This window comes from Vicugna pacos, chromosome 20 (assembly GCF_048564905.1).
Source record: "Vicugna pacos chromosome 20, VicPac4, whole genome shotgun sequence".
Classification (NCBI taxonomy): Eukaryota; Metazoa; Chordata; class Mammalia; order Artiodactyla; family Camelidae; genus Vicugna; species Vicugna pacos.
Window position 1 is genome coordinate 14,745,102 of NC_133006.1, and position 26,906 is coordinate 14,772,007.

Here is a 26,906-nt window from a genome sequence, read left to right on the forward strand (position 1 = left end):
CTTAAGACCCAGGCTTATCTTCCAGAGCTGGATTCATCTCCAGGATTGGAGATGAGTGAAACCTTTAAACTGCTGAGCCCTGAATGGGGAAAGAACCAATCTGATAACTCATTCACCCTTCTTCCTTTCCTCTCCCTGACGTGTGATCAGTGTTCCAGTGCTGTGACCCAAGAATTCTGGCCTGTTTTGCATCATTCTTTGAGCAGAATAGAAAGTGAAACTGCTGCCTTTTCAGCTAAGATAGGTAACCACCCTGTACTTAAGTAGTTAGCTACTTGCTAATGGTCACAATGGTAAGGAGGCTGCTACTATATCCTGTCAAGAGATTGGAGATAAGCATGGCACCTACAGAATTTAGACATGCAATCTGGTCCTCTCAATTTTCTTAGCAATACAAAATAGCCCGAAGTGAGGTTTACATAGTCTTAACCGCCTTGGAGCTATGAGGACCACCTGGCCAAACCTCTGTCCCTTATTCCTAGTTTTTTCAGAGTACCTGACTACCATATTTTATGGGTAGAGAAATATGGCCCAAGTTTAAAGTCAACTGCAAAAAGCAGGGAGTACATTTTCAGTAGTGATCCTTGCAAAAGAAATTTAATGATAAATGTGGTCCAAGATCCCATGGGCATTCTGCTTCCAGGGTATTAAAGTGATAGCCTCCCTACCATTCAAGCTCAGCTACTTTTTAAATATCACTGGTTTGACTTGCCACTAAGTAGCCTGTGGTTGAGGAACTTCCTCCTGGTGTTGGGAACTAAGAGCTGTTTACTTCCGTCTGTACAGTTGCTGATAAAACAGTTGAGGGAAGGTTATATTCAGCAAAAAGGTCCTATAGCTTTCACCCAACACTGACCTTTGCACGTCTGTCTGCTGTCCCCTCCACAGGCTCATTGCCAGTATGCTGGGGCAGGGCTGCCAGTCCCAGGAAAATGAGGTGTGCTGTTGGCATTGTCTCTATTGGTTATTTACTAGTGTTCTCCCCACCCCTGCCTACTGCCTGTCTTGGCCTTTAGAAGTCCAATGAAACCACAGTTTCTACCACATTACTTTTCTGTATGACTCCTTCCAGTCACCTGAAGTGTTAAAAATATGTTCAAATTGATTTGTATAGCACCCAAAAGAGATTTAAAAAAAAAAAAACTTTTCCCTGGATTAAGAAAGGAAGCTTTGGGAAATGATCTCAGTACTTAATGAGACATCTCCAGGAACTAGTGAGGCACTTTGCTATATTAATGGAACATTCAGGAGGATAAAAAGGCGTATAAAGGAGCAATTCCGCCCCCAATCTAGTAGTATGTACGTTTGTAATATTCCAGTTCTGGTAATCTAAAATGTTCACTATATACATTTCATCCAATGAATATCAAGCACCTATTCTGTGCAAGGCACTGTGAAGAATTCTTGCCTTTAAGAAATCTACAAACCTAGTAGGGAAAAGGCCATGTACACAGTAAGTACTGTCTTTTATTAGATATTTAACTGCCACAAAAGTGTAAAGGATCTTTGGGGGAAGAAATCATTTCTTGCTGGACCCAATGGTTTTCAAATGTTCCCCTTTCAAACTGCAGACCCCCAGTGTATGGATAAGTTTAAAAAGCAGTTGGTTTGAGTGCATGTATGGGAGGGGGGATATATATGCCATTTTCCCTACCTTCTTATCCTCCCCCCTCCCCCCTCGGGCTGTGTAATTAAGGTTTCCCATATTAGAAAAGCCAAAATTGACCTTCCACATATAAAAATGGAGATTAAGAATACAGTACTATAAACATGGACAAGTTATAAAAAAGCTATAGTAGTTCATTTAAAACCCTAAGCTAATATTCACACTTCAATAGGGAGATGAACATGCCAGTGACCCTAAAGCCCAAACACTTCGCTCTTAAATTTGTATTTAGGGTTTAAGGAAATGACGTTGCCCTTTACAAACCTGATGGGCTGTTGTATCAGTATTTGTCAAATTTATTAATATACAACTTCAGGTGGGGTGGGGGTAAGGCTGAGACTGTAACAAGTTTCCTGGTGGTGCTGATGCTGCTGCTCCTCAAAGTCACACTTGGAGTAACAAGGTCCTAGAGATGACCTCGTTCTGATCATGACTAAACAGAGTTTCTGAACTGGTCCAGTAATAATCTTATTCTACCTTAGAACAAAATACAACAGGTAGAAGGGCCAATGGCTAAAATTGTGGCTATAAAAGGGTTTACTTGAATGAAATTCAGTATTTATTGAGTGGCTTCTATGTACAGGGCCCTGCCCTAAACTAGTTACCACTTTAGAGTTTCAAGTGTTCACCTTACATTCTTAAATCTCACATTTTAGTCAAATTTAAAATTTTTTTTACTCAGTTCCTTTTCTGTGCCAACTTGAAGCTACATACTTTAAATACATTTTCCCTAATCTTCAGTAATATAAAGTATTATTTCAATTTTACAGATGAGGGAAAATGAGGAAAGTGACTTGCTGGAGGCCCTATTCCAAGAGGCAGAGCCAGGTTTGGAACCAGATCTCTTAGGCTCTGAGGTCCAGACGTTTTTAACTACATGACACTGCTTCCCTAAATGCTAACAATTAAAAACTGAAAACAGTTGTATCTTTGGAAGATGAATTTTTACATCCCTATCAGCAATAGGATTAGAATCCATTCCTATAAAGAGATGGGAGCCTTAACTCAGCATCTAACCTGATTATTTTTCTTATTAAAAATTACATAAAGTTATAAATTTCCTTGAGAAGTTAACATATTTCTGTCTCCAAGTTTACAGGTAAAATATTAAAACCCTGCAGCAAGCATGAGGGCAGCACTATTGTGTTAATGGCTTAAAAAATGATTTCAGTGTCTTCATGCCCTCCAGCTTAGGGCGTTTATTATTGGAGGCCAAAGGGCTCTTGGGATTTCTTTTGCTTTGAGGAGAACTGGCAGGAACAACCTGAGGGGTTGAGGAGTGGGACTGCAAAAAGGTTTCCTGCAACTCCAATGCAAAATGATAGTCCGTGTGTTCTGGCATCTCCCATACAGGCACCAGAGAGCCACACTTCTCACAGGGCACTTGGTCCTCAGCAGCCAGTAGACTGGGGGTGGTAGCTGCCTTTTGAGCCACTTCTAGAGCGGACTTGGAAGTTAAAGAAGCAAGCCTGCTTAGGCTGTTCTGGGCTAAATCCATCTCTGCAGGAGTTCCTTTAGAGGATCCTAGATGCCACACTTTTTCACAGACAGGGGCACAATCTGGATACTCTGTTGGAAGATAGTTTGGTGACTCTTTAGGGCTGGACTGTTGTTTTTGTGGAGAGAAGGAAACTGAAGAATTATTAAGCTGTTTCTGCTTTAGAAGTAGACTTTTCTGCTTAAAGAAGGGCTCAGTGCCTGTAGTACAACTGGTTTGGAAAGGTAATGAGGGCTTTGATGGTGAATTGCTTATAGGAGCCTGGGTAGTGGCAGTAAGAGATGGAAGTGAAGCTTCTTTGAATTTCTGCTTTTCTGCAGCTTTCTGGAAGAATGATTCCAGAGAAGTGGCTGCTTTCTTAGTGGGTGTCACTGCTGGGCCACTTCCCTGGGTCTTTGCTTCTGAACTGGTGGTCACTGGCACCTTTGGCAGAGAACTTGGGTCATTGCTCAAGAAGATGGTGATGTCTGTGCCAGGTGAAGGGGCAGAGGCAGAGAATTTGGTAGCACAGAGGTAAAGCATTGTAAGGGGAGGGGACCTGTATAGAAAGTAAAAGAACAAGATTAGCACCAGGTCACAGATTCAATTTGTAAATGACTGGGATTCTGGTTCTGCCACAAAAGAAAGTCATTACTGCAGTGGTTCTCAAGCTTTAGGGTGTACTGGATTAATATAGATTCAACAGATCTGGGATGGGTAGAGAATTTGCCTTTCTAACAAGTTCCCAGGTGATACTGATGTTGCTGGTCTAGGACCAGACTTTCAGAATCACTGACTTGGTGAACACCTACCAAGTCAGACATGTGTAAGCTGGATCCCTTGACAGCTGGGTTTGTTTTTATCAGATACTGCTGCAGAGTCACTGTAATTCAGGGGTAGGGCAAGAAACTATTCAGGGCAACAAAAAAGCTTTAGAATATTTAGATTGGAAAGACTTTTGCAAAAAAAAAAACCCTCTTATGCATTCTCCTGTTTTTATTTTATTTTGGGCGGTGGTAAGGGGGAGGTAATTAGGTTTTATTATTTATTTTTAGAGGAGTTACTGGGGATTAAACCCAAGACTCCGTGCATACTAAGCATATACTCTACCACTTGAGCTATACCCTCCCCCAGCATTCTCCTGTTTTTAAAGATGATACCATCTAACGAACTCTGACAGACTTTCAACTCTAGAATTTCTAGAGAATGAAATTTCACAACTGTTTCTGGTTACCCAGCCTGGTCTAAGAAACATTTCAAGAAATTCCTGTCATAAAGTTCCTCATTACGTCTAATTACCCAAATAAATTTTCACGAGTAGAATTTCAGAAGATGAAATGTGCTTTTATATACAGATTTGTCCCTCGATGAGGCAAAAAGTAAATGCTATTTTAAAATTAAGACCATCTCTCAAGGGGGAGGGTATAGCTCAAGTGGTAGAGCGCATACTTAGCATGCATGAGGTCCTGAGTTCAATCCCCAGTACTGCCTCTACGAATACGTAAATAAACCTAATTACCTCCCCCCACCATAAATTAAAAAAAAGACCATATCACAACTATTCTCCTCTTTCATGCTTTGAGACAATCTCATAATCAGATAATTTTAATGCTTCCCTCTCGATAACTTTCACACTCTTGGTGAGGAGTACTTGTTATAGTCTATCAATTTATAAGGTTTCATGTGAACATAGTATCACAATTATCATTTAGTTCAGTAAAAGTGTTCAAAGTTTGAAAATAAATATACTGGGAAATTAAAGTATCAATGTGTGAAAATATACTAGGAAATTAAGGTAAAATTATTCTAAGAACAAAAACTTTAACTTTAGAGAACGCATCATGTTGTAGGTCTGTAAATATAATAGTAATGCCCATATATTCAGACAAGCAATAACTCAGACAGCTAACTAAACTTTTCCTTTTACAATCTCCAATATAGACCTATAAGCAACCAATTTATCTTTCTCACATAATTATATTTCCATTGTGAATTTGGAATACTTTTTTCAATTTAAGAGGCTATGTTAAATAAATAATTAAGGGATTCCAATACTGAAAATCATTAATATCTGGACAGTAGATGAACACACTGCAGTCATATACTTGGTTGTCTTTCATAGCCAACTTAAGTGAATTTTATTAATATGCTATGGGAGTCTTACACCAGTGGAGCTTATAACTGAGTTGGGATGTTAGAGATTCTTGTGAATATAGATCACTTTCATTACGAAAGAAGCTGCTAGTAGAACAACCAAGTAGTTGAGAGAGAAGTTCCCAAGTGTATTCTTGAAGCTTGAGTGCTGTACTCCCAAGTACAATTGGTCGTTCTCCTGACTATGGCAAATTGATATAGGCAGGGATATTACTGGTTCACTGTGCCTCTCAAACCCACCCCTGGGCACTGGAATGCACCAAATGTAGGCAGAGAAGCTGCAGCTGAGCTGCCTCGTTTCTGCTGCTTCTACTGTGTTCTCTCCCTGAGTGCATGACCATCCTCCTGGTCCTACCCGAGCTGGAAAGCTTTATATATATATATATAAGTCTCAAAAGCAGATGAGCTGGAAGGAAACTCACCATTCAGTTTGGGTCCCTGAAGTATTACAGTTCCTGATGACAGCAAATGCATCCTGGCTCATCTTGTGAGCATCATAGCGAGCAAGGGCACAGCAGCGGCGCAGGCTGCTGAGACGTTTGTCCCCTTGTACACGAATGCTCACTGCCAGCTGAGTGGCCACCCTGCCATTCTGTGGGTGTAAAAGGATTGAGACAGAACTAAAATTACCTTGAGCATCTGGATTCTATATACTGAACTGTGTGAGAGGAAATTAAAAGAACCAGGGTGACAGAATGGTTTGGAAATAGGTTTAATCTAAACATTTTTGTGCTGTTTTTGAGTCTAAGAATTAACTAGAGAAGACATAAATTGGATGATGGAACATTAGAATATCTAGGGTATTTTGATAGGTGATGGGAACAGGACAGAATAAATGAAAATGGATTCTCCTGAGTGTTTTTTGTGGGGTCCATGCAGGAAGATTATACCAAATACCTGCAGTACTACATTCCGTGACTGTAGGAAGGGTTCATATAAGTAACTGAAAGGAGGTCCAAGCCAGGATGTCAGGATTAAGTAGTGAATCTATTCTTTAATCTGTCCTGATGCTCTTAGGCTTAAGAAGAGCAGAAGTTTGCACTAGCACCTCCTTAGAGCCCATCTATAGAAGATACAGTGTAGTGAGCCTGCTCTAGACAGCAAGATCACTGATTCACTTCTCAGTGAAGTCTGAGCTTCTGAATACTGCTGATGCAAAGCAAACTAAGAAATAAGGGTCAAGAAGCAATAAAGTTTAAAGCACACATAATGATTCCCTCAAAATCAAAAGATCCTAGTGAGAAGAAATACCCCTAAGGCAAACACACCAAGAGCAGTGGCTGTTTTTTTAGGTAAAAATATACTTTGTGCATTTTGTAAATACAATTTGTACAGATTTGTATATCTCAAGAGAATACAAATTAGCAATAACAAAGCCGTCCTTGTTGACTAAAACCCATAACTGAATGCCTACTATGTATCAGGATCTACAGATATAAGCGGGAACAAAATCAAGTCTGGGTCCTCATGGATCTTATTTTGTAGTCGGAGATATGTATAACAAATAAGTAGGCGTATAATAGAATGACTACAAAGTGCAATGGAAAAAAAGCAGAATAAGGCAGAGAGTGATGGAGACTGCTGATGTGACAGGGTAGTTGGGGAAACAGTGAAGGTGAAATTTACTTGGTGTGTTAAATGGGAAGGAGGCCAGTGGAGTGGAGGCTAAAGGGGGAGCCATAGAGGGAGATGATGGGACATGAGGTCAGAGAAGTAGCCAGAGACCAAATCAAAGTGGTTATAGAATAAGGAGATGAGAACAGAGTGACACCTAGTGGGAAAAGTCAAATAGGCCCACAACACAACAGGAATTGTATGCCTCCTTTTGTTGCCTACCAAAGAACAAACATTTACCACCACCTCAGCTAAAAAGGGGCAAACAGGTAATTATAGATAATTCCTGACAGTATACAGTTTATGTTTCAACAGGAGAGGATACATTAAACAATACCATCAGGAAAAGGAGAATCCACAGAATGGGAGAAAATACTTGCAAATTACATATTTGACAAGGGACTTGCACCCAGAAGAAATAAAGAACTCTTAAAACTCAGAGAGGGGGGCATATAGCTCAGTGGTAGAGCACATGTTTAGTATGCACGAGGTCCTGGGTTCAATCCCCAGTACCTCCATTAAAAAATAAATAAAAACCTAATTACCCCCCCCAAATTAAAAAAAAACAAACTTAAAACTCAATAAAGAGACAACCCATTTCAAAAATGGGCAAAGCATTTTGACGGACATTTCTTCTAAGAAAATAGCCCCATAAGCACCTTAAAACGATGAGATACTACCTTACATCCACTAGTATGGCTAAAATTTAAAAAGATAATAGCAAAGATAATAGAGAAATTAGAACCCTCTTACACTGCTGGGAATGTAAAATAGTGCCACAACAGTCCAGTATGATAACACAGAATTACCATGTAACTCAGCAATTCTACTCCTAGGTATATATACAAAAGAAATGAAAACACGTCTACACAAAAATCTGCACATGAATGTTCATAGCAACATTATTCATAATAGCCAAAAAGTGGAAACAACTCAAATAGCCATTCACTGATGAACTGATAAGTAAAATATGGTATATCCATAGATAGGAATAAAGTACTGATACTTGCTACAATATGGGTGAACCTTGAAAATATGTTAACTGAAATATTTCAAGCCAGTCACAAAAAGTCACTATTACATTATTCCATAGATAGGAAATGTCCAGAATAGTAAGTTTAGAGACAGAAAGCAGACTGGTGGTTGCCTAGGACAGGGGGAGTGACTGCTAATGGGTAGATTTCTTTTTTGGGTTATGAAAATGTTCTTAAATTGATTATGAAATATTTGAGGAACTCTTAAATATATACTGTAAATGGGTGAATTTTATGGTATGTAATATATATATGTATGTATCAATAAAACTTTTTTAACGAGAGAAGAAAAAGAAACTAATCAGATGTCAAATCTTTGAGTTAAGACTCTCTTTAAAACTGCAAGTACTTCTTTGTCACATGGATGATGTTTAAGCCCAGTAATTTACATTCCAGCCCTTAAATGTCCGGCTTAGTGGTCTGTACTCTGATGAAGATCCTCTGTATATTCAGAGCTGCAGGAGGATTTAGATAATATACAAAAAAGTAAAAGCAAATAGTAACGAGGGAGACAGGAGTGGTCAGGTCTTATGTTCACAGATCTAGGCTTTGGAAAATCACATTGAGTTTTATGGGAAAAGAGAAAAGATTTCTTAAAAGTTTCTCCTGGTAATTTTTTTGGATCTCTGTTTCTACTCCATAAGGTAAATAGTAATTGGTATTTAAATCCCAAAGCTCACCCCAGGAATAAAGAAAGAAAAATCTTACATCATTTCGGTCCTTGGTTAGTCTCTCCAGTAGTTCCTGGGCTAATTGCAAAAGCCACCATTGTACCTAGAAAAGGTATTGAAACTTTAGTTTTTCAAAAATTTAAAAACTCTCGGTTTATTATAGGACTAAGTGGTGGTTTTGTTTACTTCTCCCCCAAATGGAAATGTGCAACAAAGGCTTCCCCATAAGGATCACCAGATCATAGAAAATTAAGTACTCTGACCTGCCCTAGCTCACAATTTTCATTTTCTTTTCCTGCTGGCATGCCATCAGGTGAATTTCCGGCATGTTCCAGCTCTGAGAAAAGACACAAGCTTGAGGGACAATATCCTGGCCTCCCAAGTTTTCATCTACCAAAAAATGAGTAATTTCATTTTGAACTTCAGTCAGCTCCATTCTATTTCTTTTTAGATAGAAGAAAGGGGAAAAAAGATAGTAGATTACAGGTTAAACTAGTCAGTTTCCAACACAAAAAAGAACTTCTATTCCCTTCATAGCTTATAGGATACAGGTTCCATGTAAATATTAAACCTTCCACAGCTACTGAAACTACCAACTCACTCCCTTAAAAGAGGCAAGTTCTATCAAGAATGTCTGCCTACCTGTTCCCGAGTAACCAGAGCTGTTTTTCCTGGGAAGTTCTTGCCGCAGCCAATGGTTTTGAGTATTTGCCTGGGTTTAACTGGATCATGTTCAATCCCCCGGCACATGGCATATAGCCAAGATCTAATAAAACCAGCAAAAAGGTTTAAAGGTGAAAGCGAATGATTATTCTCGTTAAAACAAAATACCTATATTACACTATCTTTTACCCCTTTCATGAAAAGGAAACATTTGTTCAAAATTAAGTATACTTCATCTCTAACAGAATCCCTGCCCTTCCCAGTGAATTCCAGTACAATATATTGCCAAGGAGAACAACACTGGTTATGTTTTCTAAAGCCATGTCATCATTTGTATTTTTGGAAAAGTGCCAAGAAGCCACAGATTTCCTATTCCCAGGTTTCTTTGGGACTTACTAAGCCTAAATACAAGGACTTTAAGGGCGTATCAGCATCTCAGCACACATAAATGTTGTACACAAACATACCTGAGCATCAAAGTAACACAGTTCCTATCTACCAGCCCATTTAGGTACATGGAAAAATTAGACTGACAGGCTATAGTGATCTAATATTTTGAAGCAAAAGGACCAATGACATTACCTTGAGGAACAAACATTAACCACAAGATAGGTCTAAATTTTACCTGATGCTCTTGTCTACATTTGAATTTAGCATATCCATGAAAGTTATAACTGAAAAGTATTAGAAATCACTTACCCATTCTTCTCCCCAAAATGACTCTGGAGCTGGGATTCAGTGAACTGGGTCAGTTCTCCCATGTATTGTACCCCCAGGATTTCAATAACAGCGGCTCCTAGCTTTCCTCCAAGCTTACGGCTAACAACAACAGAAAGACCAAAAATTTGTAGGTCACATCATAAATATCTAGTTAGCAGCAGACATAAGACATTTTGCTTGCGTAAGAAGCTCTCCAGAAGGTTCAAAGAAAATAAGACACATTAGTTCTGTAAACTATTGGTTTTCTAGCATAAGACTAGATGACTCTGGGAATTCAGAACTCTGGGAGTTAGGACCTAGAAAGAAGATTAACCATAGCATAAACATAAGGGGAAAGTTATCAATGAGTTATCAAGACAACTGTATATAAAACTTTCAATTGCACACAATTGTACACAATCTACTGTCCCACTTAGGGATTAAAATTCCAACTCCAAAACAAATCCTTTCATAGCTAAAACCTTTCATATTTAAGAATATAGTCAAAACTCTTCAGCCTGGCCTTTGAGACTTCTAATAATCTATCCGCAGCCCATCTGTTCAGTCCTTTTTCCATCACTTGTCTCCCTCAACATGGTCCAGCTAAACTAGTTTATGTCCCAGTTCCCTGAAAATACTTTATACTTTCTCTCTGTGTTCAAAGCATTCTCCAAATTGATATTTCTCTTCTAGTCTCATCTGACTCTCCAAATTGTGCCAAATCTAAAAACAAAATTCTATGCCTTTTTCATAAGTCTGTCTCAAGTTACTTACAGTCTTGTAAGAGCACTTTCACTATTGCTTTGAACAGTTATATCTTGTCCCTTCAACAACATTACAAGCCCTTGTCAAAGACACATAATTGGTTTGCATAACCTAGTTATTAATTTTATTTGGGAGTTCAGTTGCCCTGAACAACTTGATATGATATTAAAACAAATAAAAGAAGTATAATCCCTATTTGTTATTTAGTAACAGGCTTGAATAAAAAGCCTAGAAAGAAGTTAAATATATGGCTAAAAATCAGTTCTTTTTTTTTTAATTCAAGACTAAGTTTCTTCCACAGATAATCTGGAATTGAAGGTTCATTAAGAAAAAAGTATCTGTGTTTTTCAAATTTTCCTGTGTAATCTCCCTCCTGACGCCAGGGTACCTATTTTCCCCGGCTCTAATCCTTAAAGAACGGAAGAAACTACAACAAGAGAGGTCCTTCACATGTATATGAGTGAAATCTAAAGTGCTCTGTGAATACTTACATTTTGTTAATAGGCATTTGGCTGAAGAGTTGTGGGACTGACCCATGTGAGACCAGGGTCTGCCGGTTGGGCTTGTTCAGTCCACAGGCCAGTTTTGCCAGGACCTGGAGCATGGAAAGTGTAAAAACCTCATTACTGTCAATACCTACACAGAGAGTTCATGAAAACTAACACACACATATACACACATACACAGCTTAAGGGCTGTAACTGATGGTTTCAATGGTAAAAACAAAAACAAAACCAGAAACTGAAGACATCTCTAAACCTCGGTGTCCCACAACATCCGCAGTGGAAAACATGACCCCGTCTTTATCCTCATTGTTCTCCACATCTTCACTTCTCAGTTTTCCTTCCGTCATTTTCCCCACCCTTATCTATTCCTTAAGGTTCTTCTACTTCCAAGAGAGTAAAAAGCAGGGAAGCTGCAGAAGAAACTTCAGATGTATTTCTCAGTGTGTCCATATGAAAATGCTGAAGCAAATTCATTTTACCCTACCCCATTTATTTACATTTCTTGATTAATGGTTAGTCCATTTTGAGTCCTGGATTCAATAAGATGACCATAATTTAGTATCTGTGATAGAAACTGGGCTCAAAATCATCCTATAATAGCAAACATCTTCTTATACTAAATAAGAGTTCAAAATGAAACAATCCTCAAGAAGTCTTTTCAAAGAATCAGTGGTATCTTCAGTGGTATCATTTCACAAATCGGTAGGAAAAGTATAAAATCACTTTATATTCATTGGCGAGATTCTCTGGAACTTCTACTAGGTCACAGTGTAGTTTAAATTATTATATTGACACTTCTGTTTCCCCTCCCTCCACACAACCAGGAAAATAAAAAAAGCCCCCAAAACTCTGCTTGCTGGGTAGTTTGGCAAATTTCCTCTTATTGAAGGAAGAGGAGTAACCAGGGATAACCAGCCACTGCCCAGTTACTGAGCCTAGTCTTGAGGGGATGAAGACCCCAGGCCCACACTGACTGCACTGTAATCAGAAAGCACAGAATAGAAGCATAGAACACCCACGCAACTTCGTGTAAGAAATGACACTAGACTATTCAGCAACTTTTTTAAAAAGAAAAGAAATAGGTTCATTTATAAAATTCAAAGACTAGCCTCCTCCTTTCTTTGGCTAGTTCAATCATTAAGGAAATGCTTTGGATACAACTATGTAAATAACCATTTTCAGCAAATTTTTCAGCCTGCTTCTTAGGAAAGTTCAAGTGCAATGTCAATTCCCATGTTAAAGAATTACTTAGGTTTTTATTTAGTTCTTAACATGAAGTTTAAAATAGAAACCCATTTCCAAGTATATGTATAGTGATTTAAATTCCCCACTCATATCCATCCTTGCTGTATTTAACTACAGATATCCAAGTTTCTCTTTGAAATCTATTAGCCTTCACCTTATTGTGTGAAATTCCAGCTGAACACTGAAGACCAGTCTGCCTCTCTATGGCTGCTCTCATTTCCTCCACAATCACTGCTCCCATGGTGAGCTGTAGGTCTGGAGAGGCGGTATTATCAGTCTGAAGAGAATCAAGCCACTGTAACAAGCCTTGTTTTCGCAATTCTTCTGAAAAAGTTGAGAGAGCACATTTAGACATTTTTTTTAAATCAGGATTTTTATTTAATTGTGTTATCTAGTGCAGAAATGCTTAGATTTCAGGTACTTTAGACATGTAGGTTTTCACCAAAAATGGCAGCCAGAATGTGGTATGACTCATTCAGACCGCAACAGAGATCAGTTTCAACTTCATACCCACTCCAGCAGCCTTAGCTTCCGGCCCAGGCTGAACTTTAGAGTTCTAATAACCAACAAATATTCTGTATTATTTTTCATGAGCAATGACTTAAAAGTACATCTGTTTTCTCTATAGTTTTTGAACTTTCTTCCTTCAACTTCCCTTGCACACAGCCAAGAATTCTGTTACTCAATTAGAAAATATTCAGAATTAATCACACTTCAGTATAAATTTATGTTAGCATTTATGTATTTTTAGAGGCTGCCATCAGTTGAGCAGCTTAAATCCAATCAGAGGCTCTAGAAAATTTATTCTCCTGACAAGTTATTTAAATTAGATGTAGTTTTGGACTTTGGGCCTTGAAAATATCTTTACTATTCAGTTTTAGAACCAGGCACAGTTTTGAAAAAGCATTTAAAAATTATGTTAACAAGGAAGGTAGGTACATAGGAGATATACACATGCTGGTTTAAAGAGGCAGTAATGAGGTATGAACAAGACAAGAAAATACACTCAAAGTATCTTGGAGAGTTAAAGCGAAGGTTCACTTATGTGGAGAAGAGGAGAAAGATAAGCATATGGAAGGAAGGATTTTCCAACTATTGAGGACTGCTGCTTCTCTCCCTTGCTGGCTTGTCTTCCTCCTCTAACACCCTAACCGTGGATACTGAGCAACATTCTCCTCTTTTCTGTGTATGTGCTTTTTCTCTCAGTGAACTGGCACTGGCTTACATTCCCATTTGCTTATGCAGAGTACATGCAACACTTAATCTCTGTTCCCAAACTCTTAAACTTTAATCTATTTCTACCTCCCTACAGAATAAGTCTTCTTGAATTTTTCATTACAGTATCAAACAAAATACTATTAAAGTCAACTTTTATTATACCTACCTCCTCATAGGTTCTCATTCCCAAACAATCCCTATGTCTGTTAAAGATTTAAAATCTAATACTGGCTTCTTTTACTTTATTTCCCCATTACTTAGTCATCTAGTTATTAAAGCCCACTTCAAAATATTTCACATATCCATTGTAACCCACACTATTTTATTCAGATTTTCTTCATTCTTGCCTAGGCCACCTTAACTTCTAAACCACCCTCTCTCTGAATGCATTCTATACAATGTCCACAAATTACATATTCTCAGATACCAGTTATTAACCTTATCCCCTATTCAAAACTTCTGTTGGCTCTCTCACACCTACAGAATAAAGTGCCCAACTCTATGAACTGGTATTGAAGACCATCTACCCCTTTCAATTTACCTTCCAAAATCCCAAGTTTGTTGTATCTTTACAATTTCCTGAACATACCATGTTTCTACCTTAAGATATCACTTATTCTATCTCCCTACTCTTACTCCTTAACTCTGTTCTGCTCCCCTTTGCTTAAATATCTCTTATCAATACTTCAGGGCTAATCTCAGGTCTCATCTATCATTGTCCTTTCCAACTAATCTAGCTAAATTTGGGGTACCCACTAAAGTCCTTAGCTCTTATCTATAACAAGTATAACGTAACTACTAAAAGAACACATTCTGCAGTCAGGCTGGGTTCAGATATTGGTTTCACAACTTACTATGTGACTTTGAGCAAGTTACATAATTCTCTAAGCTTTGGTTCTGTTGTCTATGAGGATGAGAGGACTACCTCACAGGATCATTGTGAGAATTAAAAAATATGCAAGATTGGTGCTCACTTCGGCAGCACATATACTAAAATTGGAACAATACAGAGAAGATTAGCATGGCCCCTGCGCAAAGATGACACGCAAATTCGTGAAGCGTTCCATATTTTTTTGTGCTCTACACTGGAATTTGACACAACATTGTAAAATGACTATAACTCAATAAAAAATGTATATTAAAAATAAATAAACAAATAAAAATGTATGAAAAAATGCAAGTTTGCATGTATGTATCTATCTTATATAAAGCTCCTTAGCACAGTGCCTTGCACATATTAAGAATAAATATTATAACATCCTTCCTTTAAAATCATTTATTAGTATTTATTAGTTTTGAGAAACATAAAAATATGAATATTTTATTGAAATTATGGGGTTTTCTAGACTTTTCTTAGCTGGTAGAGCTAAATTTTCTCTGCTTTAGATTTCTTTATCATTGCTCTCCTGGATCAGGTAATGTTGCAATCCTCTGTGGCTCTATGTTCATGTCAACTGAAAAGGACCACAGAAGATGCACAGCATTCCTTTGCTTCTCTAATCTAGAACAATAATCTATAAAATTCAGGTGGACAAAAGCAAGTATTGACAAAGATGTGGAAAAACTAAAACTCTCATATGCTGCTAGTAGAATTATAAATTGGTACAACCATTTGGGAGAATGTTTGGTAATATCTACCAAATCTAACTACAGGCAAACTAAAGCTGAATATAGGCAAACCCTACAACTGAGCACTTTTAGTCATATACCGAATAGAAATGCATACATTCGTTCACCAAGAGATATTTACAAGAACGCTCATTGTAGCACTATTCTTAGCAGTCCAAAACTGGAAACAACCAAAATATCCATCAATAGTAGATGGATAAATTGTGGTATATTCATATAATGGGATATTACACAGCAATTGAGAGTAAACAAACTCAGCCATGTACAACAGAATGAATTTCACAAAGACAATGTAGAGTAAATGAAGCCAGACTCAAGGATACAATGCATGATTTCAATTTTATAAAGTTCAAAAACAAGCTAAATAGAAATCAGGACAGTGGTTACATAGGAGAGCAGGGAGAGGGATAGATAATGACTGGGAGGGTAGGCAAGGGTGGCTTCTAGGTTTCTCATATTGTTTTTTGATCTGAGTACTGGTTACACAAGAGTGTTTACTTTGTGAAAATCAGTCAAGGTGTACACTTAGAATCTGTATATTTTATGTATATCAGAAGTTTAGATGAGAAAGAAAAAGGAAACCATACTGGATTCGATTTCAGAAGCGGCAGAAATATAAATCAAAAGTTTTAATTTAAAAATCACTAAAAGGGACATAAATGAAGACCTAAAAAATTGGTGAAATGTTTATGGATGGAATAATTTAATATTAAGATTACTATCTTCTCTAAAAATGTAAATTTAATGTAATTCCATCAAAATTTTTGAGGAATACAACTAATGTAGTCTGAAACATATATTGAACAATAGAGGTAAATAAATATCCAAGATAATTTTGAAAAACAAAAGCAGAGGGGAATCCTTATCAAATACTTACTATAAACAATGTGTTTTTGGAGCAGAAGCAGACAGACTAATAGAATATAGAAACAGACCAACTTAAATATAAGAAGTTGATAAAGAATGTATTTAATAAATAATTGTTGGTAAAACTAACTCACTATAAGAACAATAATTAAAGTGGCTCCCTACCTTAAATCAAATAAAAAGGTAAAACTCCATATGGTTGAAATACCTAAAAGTAAGCTATGGAGGCAAATAGAAGAAAATGTAGAAAAACATCTCTGGGAACTTTTGGTAGAAATGAATGTCCATAACGATATTCAAAACACACAAATCATAAGGTGAAAAATTGATGGACTAAAAGAATTTGCTCAACAAAACACAGTAAAAACAAAGTTAATAGATGACAGACTTGGTAAAAGATATTTGAAATGTCAAAAATAGACAAGGGACTAATAATTAGGATATGCAAGGAACTCTTGTTAAAAAAAAAAAGGCAGGAAATCCAAAGGAAAATTAGCTGAAGATTACAAGTAAGCAATTCACAAAAGTAGAAACTCACCTGGCTAACAAGTATATGAAGAGAAGTTCAACCTCAGTAAATAGAGAAATACAAATTAAAACAAACCAAAAACACAAATTACCCTGTTATAGCCATCATATTGGAAAATATTTTAAAATTTAGATAATACCAATTGCTGGCGAGAATATAGAGGAAACAGAAATTCTTGTGTACTGTCAGGGGTGGAGCAAACTGTTACACCGATTCTAGGGAGCAATTTGGCAATATTTAGTGAAACTAAGTGTATGTGTTTACCCTATGATCTAGTGCCCACTCCTGAAAATATTTCCCAGAGGAACCCTTGCATAGGTCCAAAAGAGGATTAATGAGGACATTCATCATATAAACAGTAGGAAGTTGGAAGCAACCAATGAGTTTATCACTAGGGGAATGGTCTGTAAACAAGGTAGATCCACACCATGGACTATGCTACAATTAAAAGCAGTCAATTACACATAAATACAGCTACACAGATAGATTTATAAAGTTATCAATGAAAGAAAATTAAGAAAAAGAATGAGATCTATAATAACACAATGCTATCTTGTAACTAAAATGCACAAATTTAAAAAAGCACATTTATATAAGTCAGACAGAGAAAGACAACACTATTATCTGTTGTATGTGTAATCTAAAAAATAAAACAAACAAATATAAAATCAAAACAGACTCACAGACGTAAAGAACAAACTAGTGACTACCAGTGAGGAGAGGGAAGGGGGAGGGGCAAGACAAGGATACGAGTTTCAGAGACAAAAACTAGTATGTATAAAATAAATAAGCAACAAGGATATATTGTACAGCACAGGGAAATACAGCCATTATTTTATAATAACTTTAAAGGGAATAAAATCTATAAAAATATTGAATCACTATGTTGTACACCTGAAATGAATAAAATACGGTAAATCAACTATATTTAAAGAAAGAAAGGTAGAAAGAAAGATGATAATAGCAAACAAATAAAAAATTAAAAGTGCATGTACAAAGCAACACTGTACAATTTATAGGCATACATATATTTAAGAAGATACACATCAGTGATTGCCAGTGGGTTTGTAGGGCAGGAAGGGAGTGGGGGGAATCACTGTGAAGGAGAAAAGAAGTAAAATAAAATGAGAGGCCCTGAGCAGTCCTTTGATGACATTAAGCAAAGAACCGATTAGAAATTTTGAGTGACTCAACTCCTTGTTCTTGAGGTCCCCTTAAAAATGTTCACCCTTCTTATGATGAAGAAACCAAGTTACAATAATATAAATTAACCTACAAATGATGGAAGTGCTCAGTCAGCCTTCTACTGATAACTTTATCCTGCCCTAATAATGTCTAACAAGAAACTTGATTTTATACAGATTTCACAGCTTCTCAACATCCATATACCTGGAAAGGTAAGAGAATTTGTATATCCTTCCAGATGAGTCCTTGTGATTCATTCACGTTGTAGTTTAACTTTCCTTTCAATCAATCCAAGAAGGATCAGCGTGCCCAAGCAAAGCAGGTTCCAAAGGCAGGAAGCAGAAGCAATATGATGCTATGGAAGTACCTTTCTGAACAGTCCCTTCTGCTGTCATAGGGCCTTTGGGCAACCCTTCAATGTAGGTGCTTGGCAACAAGTCTGCTGAGATAGGCTGACCTTGGAGCTTTTGTAGTCTCTCCTGTACAGCACTGGTCAGGTCTACAAAAGCCTCATCAATGCTGGCACGTTCAATCGCAGTAAAATGAGACATTATCTCCATCACTTCCCTACTGGCTTCCCGGTACCTAAAAAGTATAAAGGTTATCTGTGGAGGCAATAAATGGAGGCAACATTGAGACTGTCAGCCTCATCCCCTCCCTCTCATAATAGAACAATAATATATAGAGTCAGTATAACGTCTCCTTAAAAAGAGAAATGGCTTGACAGAGACTAGATAGTAACCCAGCTGAAGGGGTCAATGAGCAGGCAGATGGTCAGTAACAGAAACAGGGAAAAGACCCACAGAGGCCAACATCTCTAGTTGGACTCTAGCACTACACCAAGGTAAAAAGCATCCAGACCAGGAACAAGGATCTATGTGACAAGGATCTATGGGACAAGGATCTATGTGATGAGGATCTCTCTAAAGAGGAAAGAAATGCTTCAAACTAGCTTAACTAGAAAGCATTTTACTATGATGATCTATTTCTTTTGTTATTTATAATACCCCTCATGTAGTATTCTCTTCTACTTTTGTCTTCAAATAAGAGGTAACTTACAGAGAACACTGCACTGATCAGTGAACCCAGGTATCTGGTCTTCCTCAAGATGGTATTTCTCATTACAAATTAACAAAGTGACATGTAGATTTTATACTTCAGTCAGTGCTGAGTTGGATTTGTGAGCTGGTCCTCGCTACATATAAACACACATACACATACAACCGACCAAATCCAATCACTTCTGGATATATTTATCATTCAATTTATCAAGCTGAAGATTAATGCCTAAAATGTGGTGATACATCTAGGTAGGCAGCCAGCCTTCCCTGGGAGATACCAACGTCACCATGTACCTTCTAGTCAAACCATAACAAGCAGCCTTTCTGGCTGCATATAGCTAGCTTTTTATGGCAATATGTGGATTTTTCTTTGCTTTTTTTTTTTTTTTTGGTAGCGGGGTAAGTAATTAGATTTTTTATTTTTAGGAGGTACTAGGGATTGAACCCAGGATCTTGTGCATGCTAAGCGTGCACTCTACCACTTGAGCTATACCCTCCCCCTTTGCTTCGAATTTAGTACTTTGCTCCTGTTGAACTTATTTATTTATCATTAAAATGCAAATATTTGTACTTCTTAAGACATCTATAAAAACTAGTACAATTATTGTTTTAAAATATTTTCAAATGATAGAATTAGAGGAAGAAAGAATTAGAGAAAGACTTGGCTTTTTTTCTTCTAATCATTCTTTGGGCTAGAGAGAAGACAGACCTCAAGGAAAAAAAAAGAATGGGAGCATATGCAAGAGCATGAGAGCAAAACATACTCACACACATACAGAGCAAGGAAACGATGCTCTATTTTTTTTTTGCAGTAGTTGCTGTTCCTTTACAGACTTTTGAGTAAATTACTCCAAGGTATTTTCAAGAATATTTGATAAACTTAGTGTATATATACTTCTGCAAATCACATTTTTATTTTTATAACCTATCATCTCAGGTTAATTGTTAACATAATAATTTGAAATTAGCCGGTCTTAATAACTCTCTGGTGTATAAACTTACTCCTAAATTTTCTAAAACTGCCTTTGTTTGCTTTTTGATGAAAATTTTAAGAGTAAAATAAATGATCCAGTTTAAATTTGGTGGCATGTGGCTTTTTTAAATCGCACTCTGAAGTTAAATATATTTCTGGAAAGTTACACTGTCTTTACCAGCATAAAGTTCTATTCAATGCAATGTAGCATATGTCCATTAGCCAAATTAATTCTACTTTGGGGTTAAGGTATTAATCTTCAGTCAAATCTGTCTTCTCTTCTGGCAATAACTCCAATGTGAGATTGGCTATGACATTCCACCTTTAGACTTCTAATTCATGGGTGAATTCAGGAATATCTTAAGTTCCAAGTCAAAGCATGATCCTTACACACACCACACAGTTTAGTGTACTGTGAGAATCCTCCGACTTCTACTTCCTGTGTGAACTTAAATTACTTAACCTCTCTAAACTCTAAACTTGTTTCCTCATCTGTATGTGGGGCGGGGGGAGTGGGGAGTTGGTCAGGGTGGGTAATATGAGAACCTACCTTATAACAATGTAAGATTTAAGACACATTGCAATGAAGAATTTAACAGTGCCTGCATATGACATATGAATACTTACTAGCTGTTAGAATTACAATAATGGCTGGGGTTTGTACCTACCCCTAACTTGGCTATGCCAATTCTAATGTCTCCCATTCCAAGGCTAACCCTCTAAAATTTGTGGAGAGATAGCTCAGTTAAAAAACAGAAGGTAAGCTCCTTTGACATTGTTCAATTATGGCAAATAATTCTAGATATTGCACTAGAATGTAAGTTTGACTCAGCCATCTCTGGAAAAACTCAATTTCATAGTCAATTTAATTACTTCAAATACTTCAGATTTTTGACTTGAGAACATGAGAATTGATATTAAGTTTTAATTATAAGAACCAATTTTTAGGTAATTAAGGAACTGAAAGGATATTAATAATGATTATAGGTTATAGACAGCAATGATTATAGGTTATAATTACTCTGAACTGTTCCTAAAATACAATATTAAAATCTGTTTTCATTTCACATAGAAAGGTCAGCTGACTAAAGGGAACTTTTTCAGATGTTATTTATACAAAACAAATTAGAAATATCAGTTCCTAGCCTCATGGAACTCTTCCAACTCTTCCATTTCCCTTAAGCAATCTTTTTTTCTTACTTGGTGAGGTCAGCTTTCCCACGGGACTCACGAACTTGTGCCAGTAGAAGATCTGGACATAACTTCTTAGCATCATCTGCCCACATGTTTCTAGCGACCCCAAATGCACGAGCTTCATAACTTACTGCAACTATTCTAAGGTTAGAAAAAAAGGGGAACAGAAAAATATTACATGATCATAAGCAAAAATAATTAAAATTTACATGATGAGTAGGCTATAAATATAAACATAACAGTAGAAACTTTTTGGTCAGTGATGCTACTATTCATTCTCAAACACAGCAGTTCAGAAATCTCAAAAATAGGACCTAGCATAATGCAACAATTCCTAGATTAAAACAGTAGCTGTCAGTTACAACAATAACTGTGATACATACCCACCACCCTTCCATGATTTGTACTGTACAACTGCACAAGGTTTATTCCTCAAATGAGGATTTTGCCGCTGCTCCACTTGAACGAAAAAACAGTCCATGTCCACTAGAGCAACTACCCGATCTTGCCCATTAGCCATTTTTCTGTAAGACAGTATTTTATGGACAGTTAGAAAGGATACCTAATCTGAAGTGCCAAGGAAAATTGTATCTCCATTATTCCACTGTTGAAATTACCATAAACATGGGAGCATGGAAAATAACAAGAATGAAATAGGTATTTTCACATACGCTGGCAGAATAATAAATTGATATAATTTTAGGAAGGTAATAAATATTAAAAGCTTAAAAGAAAACCCATCCCCCAAAGAACTGAAAAAAGATATACAGTCAACAGGCACATAAAAGTGGCTCAATATCATTAGTCATAGGTAAATGCAAATTAAAACCATAATGCACATCAATGGAGGGATAAAGCCAACCGTTTTAATCTAGTTGACAGACAAATCTCATATATAACATATAAGTTCAAGGAAAAGAGAAGCAGCTTATATATATATATAAGAAGCTCATATATATATAATACTTGTATATATTATATATATATCATAGAATTCACATGAATTTTTTTAACTTTTTATTTTGAAATACTTTAAGACTTACAGAAAAGTTGCAAATATAGTATGGTTCTCCTACACCTAGTTTCCCCTAATGCTAACATTTTGCACAGCGCAATTATCAAAACTAAAAAAATGAACATTGGTACAATATTCACACTACATATTTCACTTGAATTTTACCGGTTATTCTGTGATACTTCTTCATGTTTTTCATAACCATGTGTCAACACTTTTGAAGGGAACTACTCAGTTACTTTGAGAATGTCTCTCTATTTAGGTTTGTCTGTTTTCTCTTGATTAGACTAGGTTATGCATTTTGGACGAGAATATTATGGAAGTATTCTGCTTTTCTCAGTGTATCATGCCAAGAGGTACGTGATGTCAGTATGTCTTAATACTAGTGATGTTAAGCATATTATTTGGTTGAGATACTGTTTGCTAGGTATCTCACTATAAAGTTATTATTTTTCCTTTAGTAGCTAATATCTTAGGGGAGATACTTTGAGACTATACAAATACCCTGTTTCTCCTCAAACTTCTCAACCGCTAAGAACCCATCAGTGGATCTGGCTTGTAATAATTACTTTGTAGTCTTCTAATGGTGATTTTCTACCAATTCATGTAAATTTTTGAAAACAAGAAGAAAACAATGCTACAAACTATTCGTGAACAGTCATAAAGGTATAGATGCTAGATTGAAAGAACAAATTTCACATACAGTGGATACAAACTAATGTTTTCATTTAACATTGACAGAAATCTGGAAGAAGGAATATAAACTAATGCAGTGACAAACTTTGCTACAGATTGGAATCACCGAGGAACCTTTAAATACTATTGATATCTGGTTTCTACCACCTGACATCTAATTTAATTGGTGTGGGTGTGACCTAGGCATCGTGAGTTTTAAAAACTCTAATAGGCAGCAGAGATTGGGAACCACTGACCTAAAGTAAACAAGATACTTACGGAAACATCAGTAATTCATGATTTAAATATGAGAAACACAGGTTATACAGTTGAGTAAGCACTCAACAGTATTCTTTTTTTTTAATGTCAAAAATTAACATTCACCTTGAAAAAAGTGTCATGCAACTACAAAGCTGGAAGATTAGTGGAAAGAAAATGATGAATTTAAAAAAATCAGAGTAGTCAAGGCATTAATTCCTTATCAATTCCACTTACCTAAAACAGACAGAATGTGATAATTTAAACACTTATAAGTTAAAATCATAACATGCCAGAAATCAGTTTACCTTGAAGTGGCTTTTGTGTAGTACTGGAACAGATAACCCCACATTAAAAATAGTAAATGCACTGTCTCTCTCTCTCTCTCACACACACACACACACACACACACACACAAACACCAGTTAAGTACAATATTATAAACAAATACTAGAAGTGTGAATAGGGAGCAGTGATTGAAGTTCTGCAAACACTTCCTAAATATACAAACGCCAAAACGGATATTCAGACTTTAACTTCTAGTTTTCAGTTTATGTATTTCATTGGAGAAAGCAAGAGCTTTTCAAAGTTGAAACATGAAACACACTCTGCCAAAACCCTCCTGTGGGAATAAGGATTACACTACTTCGAAGTCTTGCGGGTACATAGCACTTCAAATGGTCAAAACTGCACAACCCTTCAGTAATTGCAGTTATTCACCTTTAAATTCTCGATTTATCCCAATCTGCAGCTTGGCGCCGATCAGATGATAATACACCTAAGGAAAATAAGTACAGGTGAAGAGGGAAGTTTAAGAGCTACAGAGGAAATAACCATTTCCGCACCGCCAGGAAAAATCCTCTTGGAGGCAATACCAGGGCCTTATCTATCTGTGAGCAAGGATTTTTGTTTCATGTAATTTCGGCCCAGTGCTGTCACCAGTTGCTGCTACATTGTACAACCAATAGCCAAGGCAACACCAAAGGTCTGAAAACAGAGATACCCAACGGTTCTAAGTTCTCTTACCAATGTGACAAAACACCTGGCAAAATCGCCGCTCGCGGACGCTGCCGATGCTGGGCTCGGTGTCCACGGGAAGGAAGATGAAGGGATCTTGAATATCTGTCCCCTTTCTCGGAGCGGGTCAGTCTGTTTCGAAAGAGATTTATTCCCTGTAACGACAGGGAAAAGGACCAAGTGCCGCACACGATCCTTGCCCGGGCAGCTTCCTGAACAGCCAGGCGGGTTCGGGGACCGCCGGCCGGTGCGCTAAGCTGTCAGCCCTCGGGGTAGATATCAGACAGCGCGCGCGCCGCCGAGGGCCGTTGACGCGCCTGCGCACCGCGGCCCTTACGTCTTCCGCTCCGCCTACCGAGGAGCAACCGTCACAAGGGAGCCGCCACTTCCGCGGACGCATGCGCAGTGGCGGGTCGGGCGCGTGCGTAGCGCCGGCTCTTTCCCGGCTGGATCTTCTGCCGCTCACGCTCCTCCTCCCGCTCCCCGCCCGCCCCCCCACGGAGCCCGCCGCGGCCCGGTACCAGCGTGTGGTCCCGCGAAAGGAGCGGTCGGTGCCTCGTGCTCCCGGGACGGCTGTAGTGCACGCTCGCGGCGCGTGGCACTAGGCATGGCGATGGATCAAGTGAACGCGCTGTGCGAGCAGCTGGTGAAAGCGGTGACGGTCATGATGGACCCCAGCTCCACCCAGCGCTACCGGCTAGAAGCCCTCAAGGTAGCTGGGGTCTGGCGCCCCGGGCCTGCCCCCGAGACCCTCCCCTAGCCCCAGCCGTCCCGGCGCAGCCCATAACCCTGGCCGTCTCACGCCCACGCGGCCCCTGGACCTCGGTCCTCAACCCCGGGGGGCCTCCCCCTCGCCGTCCTCCGCGCCTCTTCCCACTCCCCGCCTTCTCTGCTCGCCGCGCCTGCCCTTCTCCCGGGACGCTGTGTATCTAGCTGCTTGTGACCGTCTCACCACTTCCCACTGCCCTCTCCTCCCCCTTTACCCACTTCTGTTCACTCTTGTCCGCACCACGACCCCCTCCTCAGCCAGCTGCACCCACTTTATTCCTCTAAGCCCCATATTCCGGCGCCTTCCCGTGGCCCACGTGTCCAGTCCGTCCCCAGCCACATTCTTTATGGTCTCCCCTGCACTAAACGTTTCCCTGCTGACCCTCTCCTGACCCACCCTAACCGAGCTCCAGCCCCGCTAGTGCCCTTTACTTTTCATCCTTACACCTCCTCTTCAGTGTCTTGGGTATTTCTGGGCCAGTTCTCACACCCCAACCCCCATGTTTTTTATTGTGTGTATTCTAAGACTATTTTGCGTTAAGATGAACTTCTACCGCTTACTTTGCATTTTAACAAGGGCCCTTTGGTTTCCTGAAAGTAGTTTTCTTGACTCCCGGATGCTCTGCTACCAGGACTAACTCTTGTGTTTTAATTGGGAATGCGAATACAAATTGATGCTAATACAGTTGGAGCTTATTCCCGTGTCAAACAATGTATGTGGGCTGTGAGAAATGACCCCTAGGAAAAAATACTTGTGCTGTGCATATTTTTAAGAGCAGTAACTTCATAAAGTAGAGTGAGCATCACTTGGAGGAAACTTTACAATATATAGATATATGCTCCAGGATTTGGAATCAGAAACATTTGGGTTGTACTACTTTGTTTCTTACTAAGAAATAATAAAAATAGACACAAAAGTGGAATACCACAGCAATCTTGTGTTTACACATCACCTAAACTCAGCAGGTGTAAACATTTTACCACATTTGCTTTATCCCTTACCTCACCAAAGGTTTTTAAAGCAAATCCTAGAAATTGTAATTTTACGCCTATATACTTAAGGGGTATGTCTCCAACATTTTTTTTACTCATTTAGATAAGATTTTTTTCCTTCAACATTAATTGGCCATTGCATGGGAAATTTGGAATTATCGAAGTGAAAGGAATGTGTATCAGTTCTTTATTCATATAATATTGATCTAGATTTTGCAACTTTATAGCTGTGGTTGGAGTTTAAGATGAAGCTTTTTTAGTCCCCAGTCTCTCTTGGCTCCTAAGGGAAACACTAACTTTTCTTCTTTTCAGTTTTGTGAGGAGTTTAAAGAGAAGTGCCCTATCTGTGTCCCCTGTGGCTTGCGATTGGCTGAGAAAACACAAATTGCCATCGTCAGACATTTTGGCCTTCAGATCCTGGAACATGTTGTCAAGTAAGGAGCTTTTGAACCTTACCACTGAAGTGTGTGAAAGAGCAAATCTTTATTTCTTATATAACTCATAGAGATACTTTTTTAGGTGAGTAGATAAAAGCAGCCCCCAGGGAAAAAGGAATGATCCCTGAGAGGTGGGAGCTCTCATTCAAAACTTAACCTTTCTCTTCTTCAATCTCTTCATCCATGTAAACGGCGTGATACACTAAGCATTCTACAATTATTAGCTCATAGTCATTCAGCCAGCATTTATTGAGCTCCAAATATATGCCAGCAAACCTCTAAATCTTTTTAGAATAATGTAGTGTACAGGTAAATAAATCTCTGATTAGGCACTGTGCCTGTAATTTCTTTTCTTTAAGTTTGAGTTTGTGCCTTCTTTGAATGGCAAATTCAAAAGCAGGATTATTTGAGAATAACTGAGAACCCCTCCTAACTTGAGTCTCCTACCTCCAGTGCCTATTGAAGAATCAGCTTTAAAATTTGGCTACAATTTTTCTGAATTGTGCTATTACCTTGTAAGCCAGTGCAGAAAGGGAGTCAGTGCTATCAGGATACTATTTTCTGAAAAGCAGCTACATTGTTGCAGTTGTCCC

The 26,906-nt window shown here is 38.1% G+C and overlaps 2 protein-coding genes, 1 long non-coding RNA gene and 1 other non-coding gene across 9 annotated transcripts in view; 3 read left to right on the top strand and 1 right to left on the bottom strand.

The window, feature by feature from the left end:
- Positions 1-107: 107 nt before the first annotated feature.
- Positions 108-2,593, top strand: LOC140687696 (uncharacterized). Its single transcript, XR_012062145.1, has 2 exons — positions 108-244; positions 2,437-2,593. It is a non-coding gene; the product is annotated as an uncharacterized lncRNA (long non-coding RNA).
- On the bottom strand, positions 1,448-24,417 carry POLH (DNA polymerase eta). 5 transcript variants are annotated; one of them, XM_072945004.1, is made up of 12 exons: positions 24,125-24,417; positions 23,819-23,876; positions 21,534-21,674; positions 21,157-21,291; positions 18,290-18,507; positions 12,649-12,818; positions 11,235-11,338; positions 9,979-10,098; positions 9,259-9,382; positions 8,654-8,719; positions 5,720-5,889; positions 1,448-3,702 (listed from the first exon to the last, which is right to left on the bottom strand). In XM_072945004.1, the coding sequence occupies exons 3-12, from the start codon at positions 21,668-21,670 to the stop codon at positions 2,805-2,807; spliced, it is 2,142 nt and encodes a 713-aa protein (XP_072801105.1). In that variant the 5' UTR covers positions 21,671-21,674; positions 23,819-23,876; positions 24,125-24,417; the 3' UTR covers positions 1,448-2,804. The 5 variants fall into 5 exon arrangements, with proteins under 5 accessions (XP_072801105.1, XP_072801106.1, XP_072801104.1 ...); XM_072945005.1 differs by lacking the exon at positions 23,819-23,876 and having other exon boundaries at positions 12,649-12,815; XM_072945003.1 differs by lacking the exon at positions 23,819-23,876.
- Positions 14,679-14,785, top strand: LOC116284770 (U6 spliceosomal RNA). The gene has a single exon (XR_004194433.1). It is a non-coding gene; the product is annotated as a U6 spliceosomal RNA (small nuclear RNA).
- A 163-nt stretch (positions 24,418-24,580) lies between the features above and the next one.
- XPO5 (exportin 5) overlaps positions 24,581-26,906 on the top strand; it is a 39,625-nt gene continuing 37,299 nt past the window's right edge. The window contains exons 1-2 of one of the 2 annotated variants that reach the window (XM_031688581.2): positions 24,581-24,827; positions 26,189-26,310. In XM_031688581.2, the coding sequence (XP_031544441.2) occupies positions 24,723-24,827; positions 26,189-26,310 (227 nt within the window). In that variant the 5' untranslated portion in view covers positions 24,581-24,722. Of the gene's footprint in view, positions 24,828-26,188; positions 26,311-26,906 lie in introns of those variants that run through there. The other variant, XM_031688582.2, reaches the window with a different exon arrangement.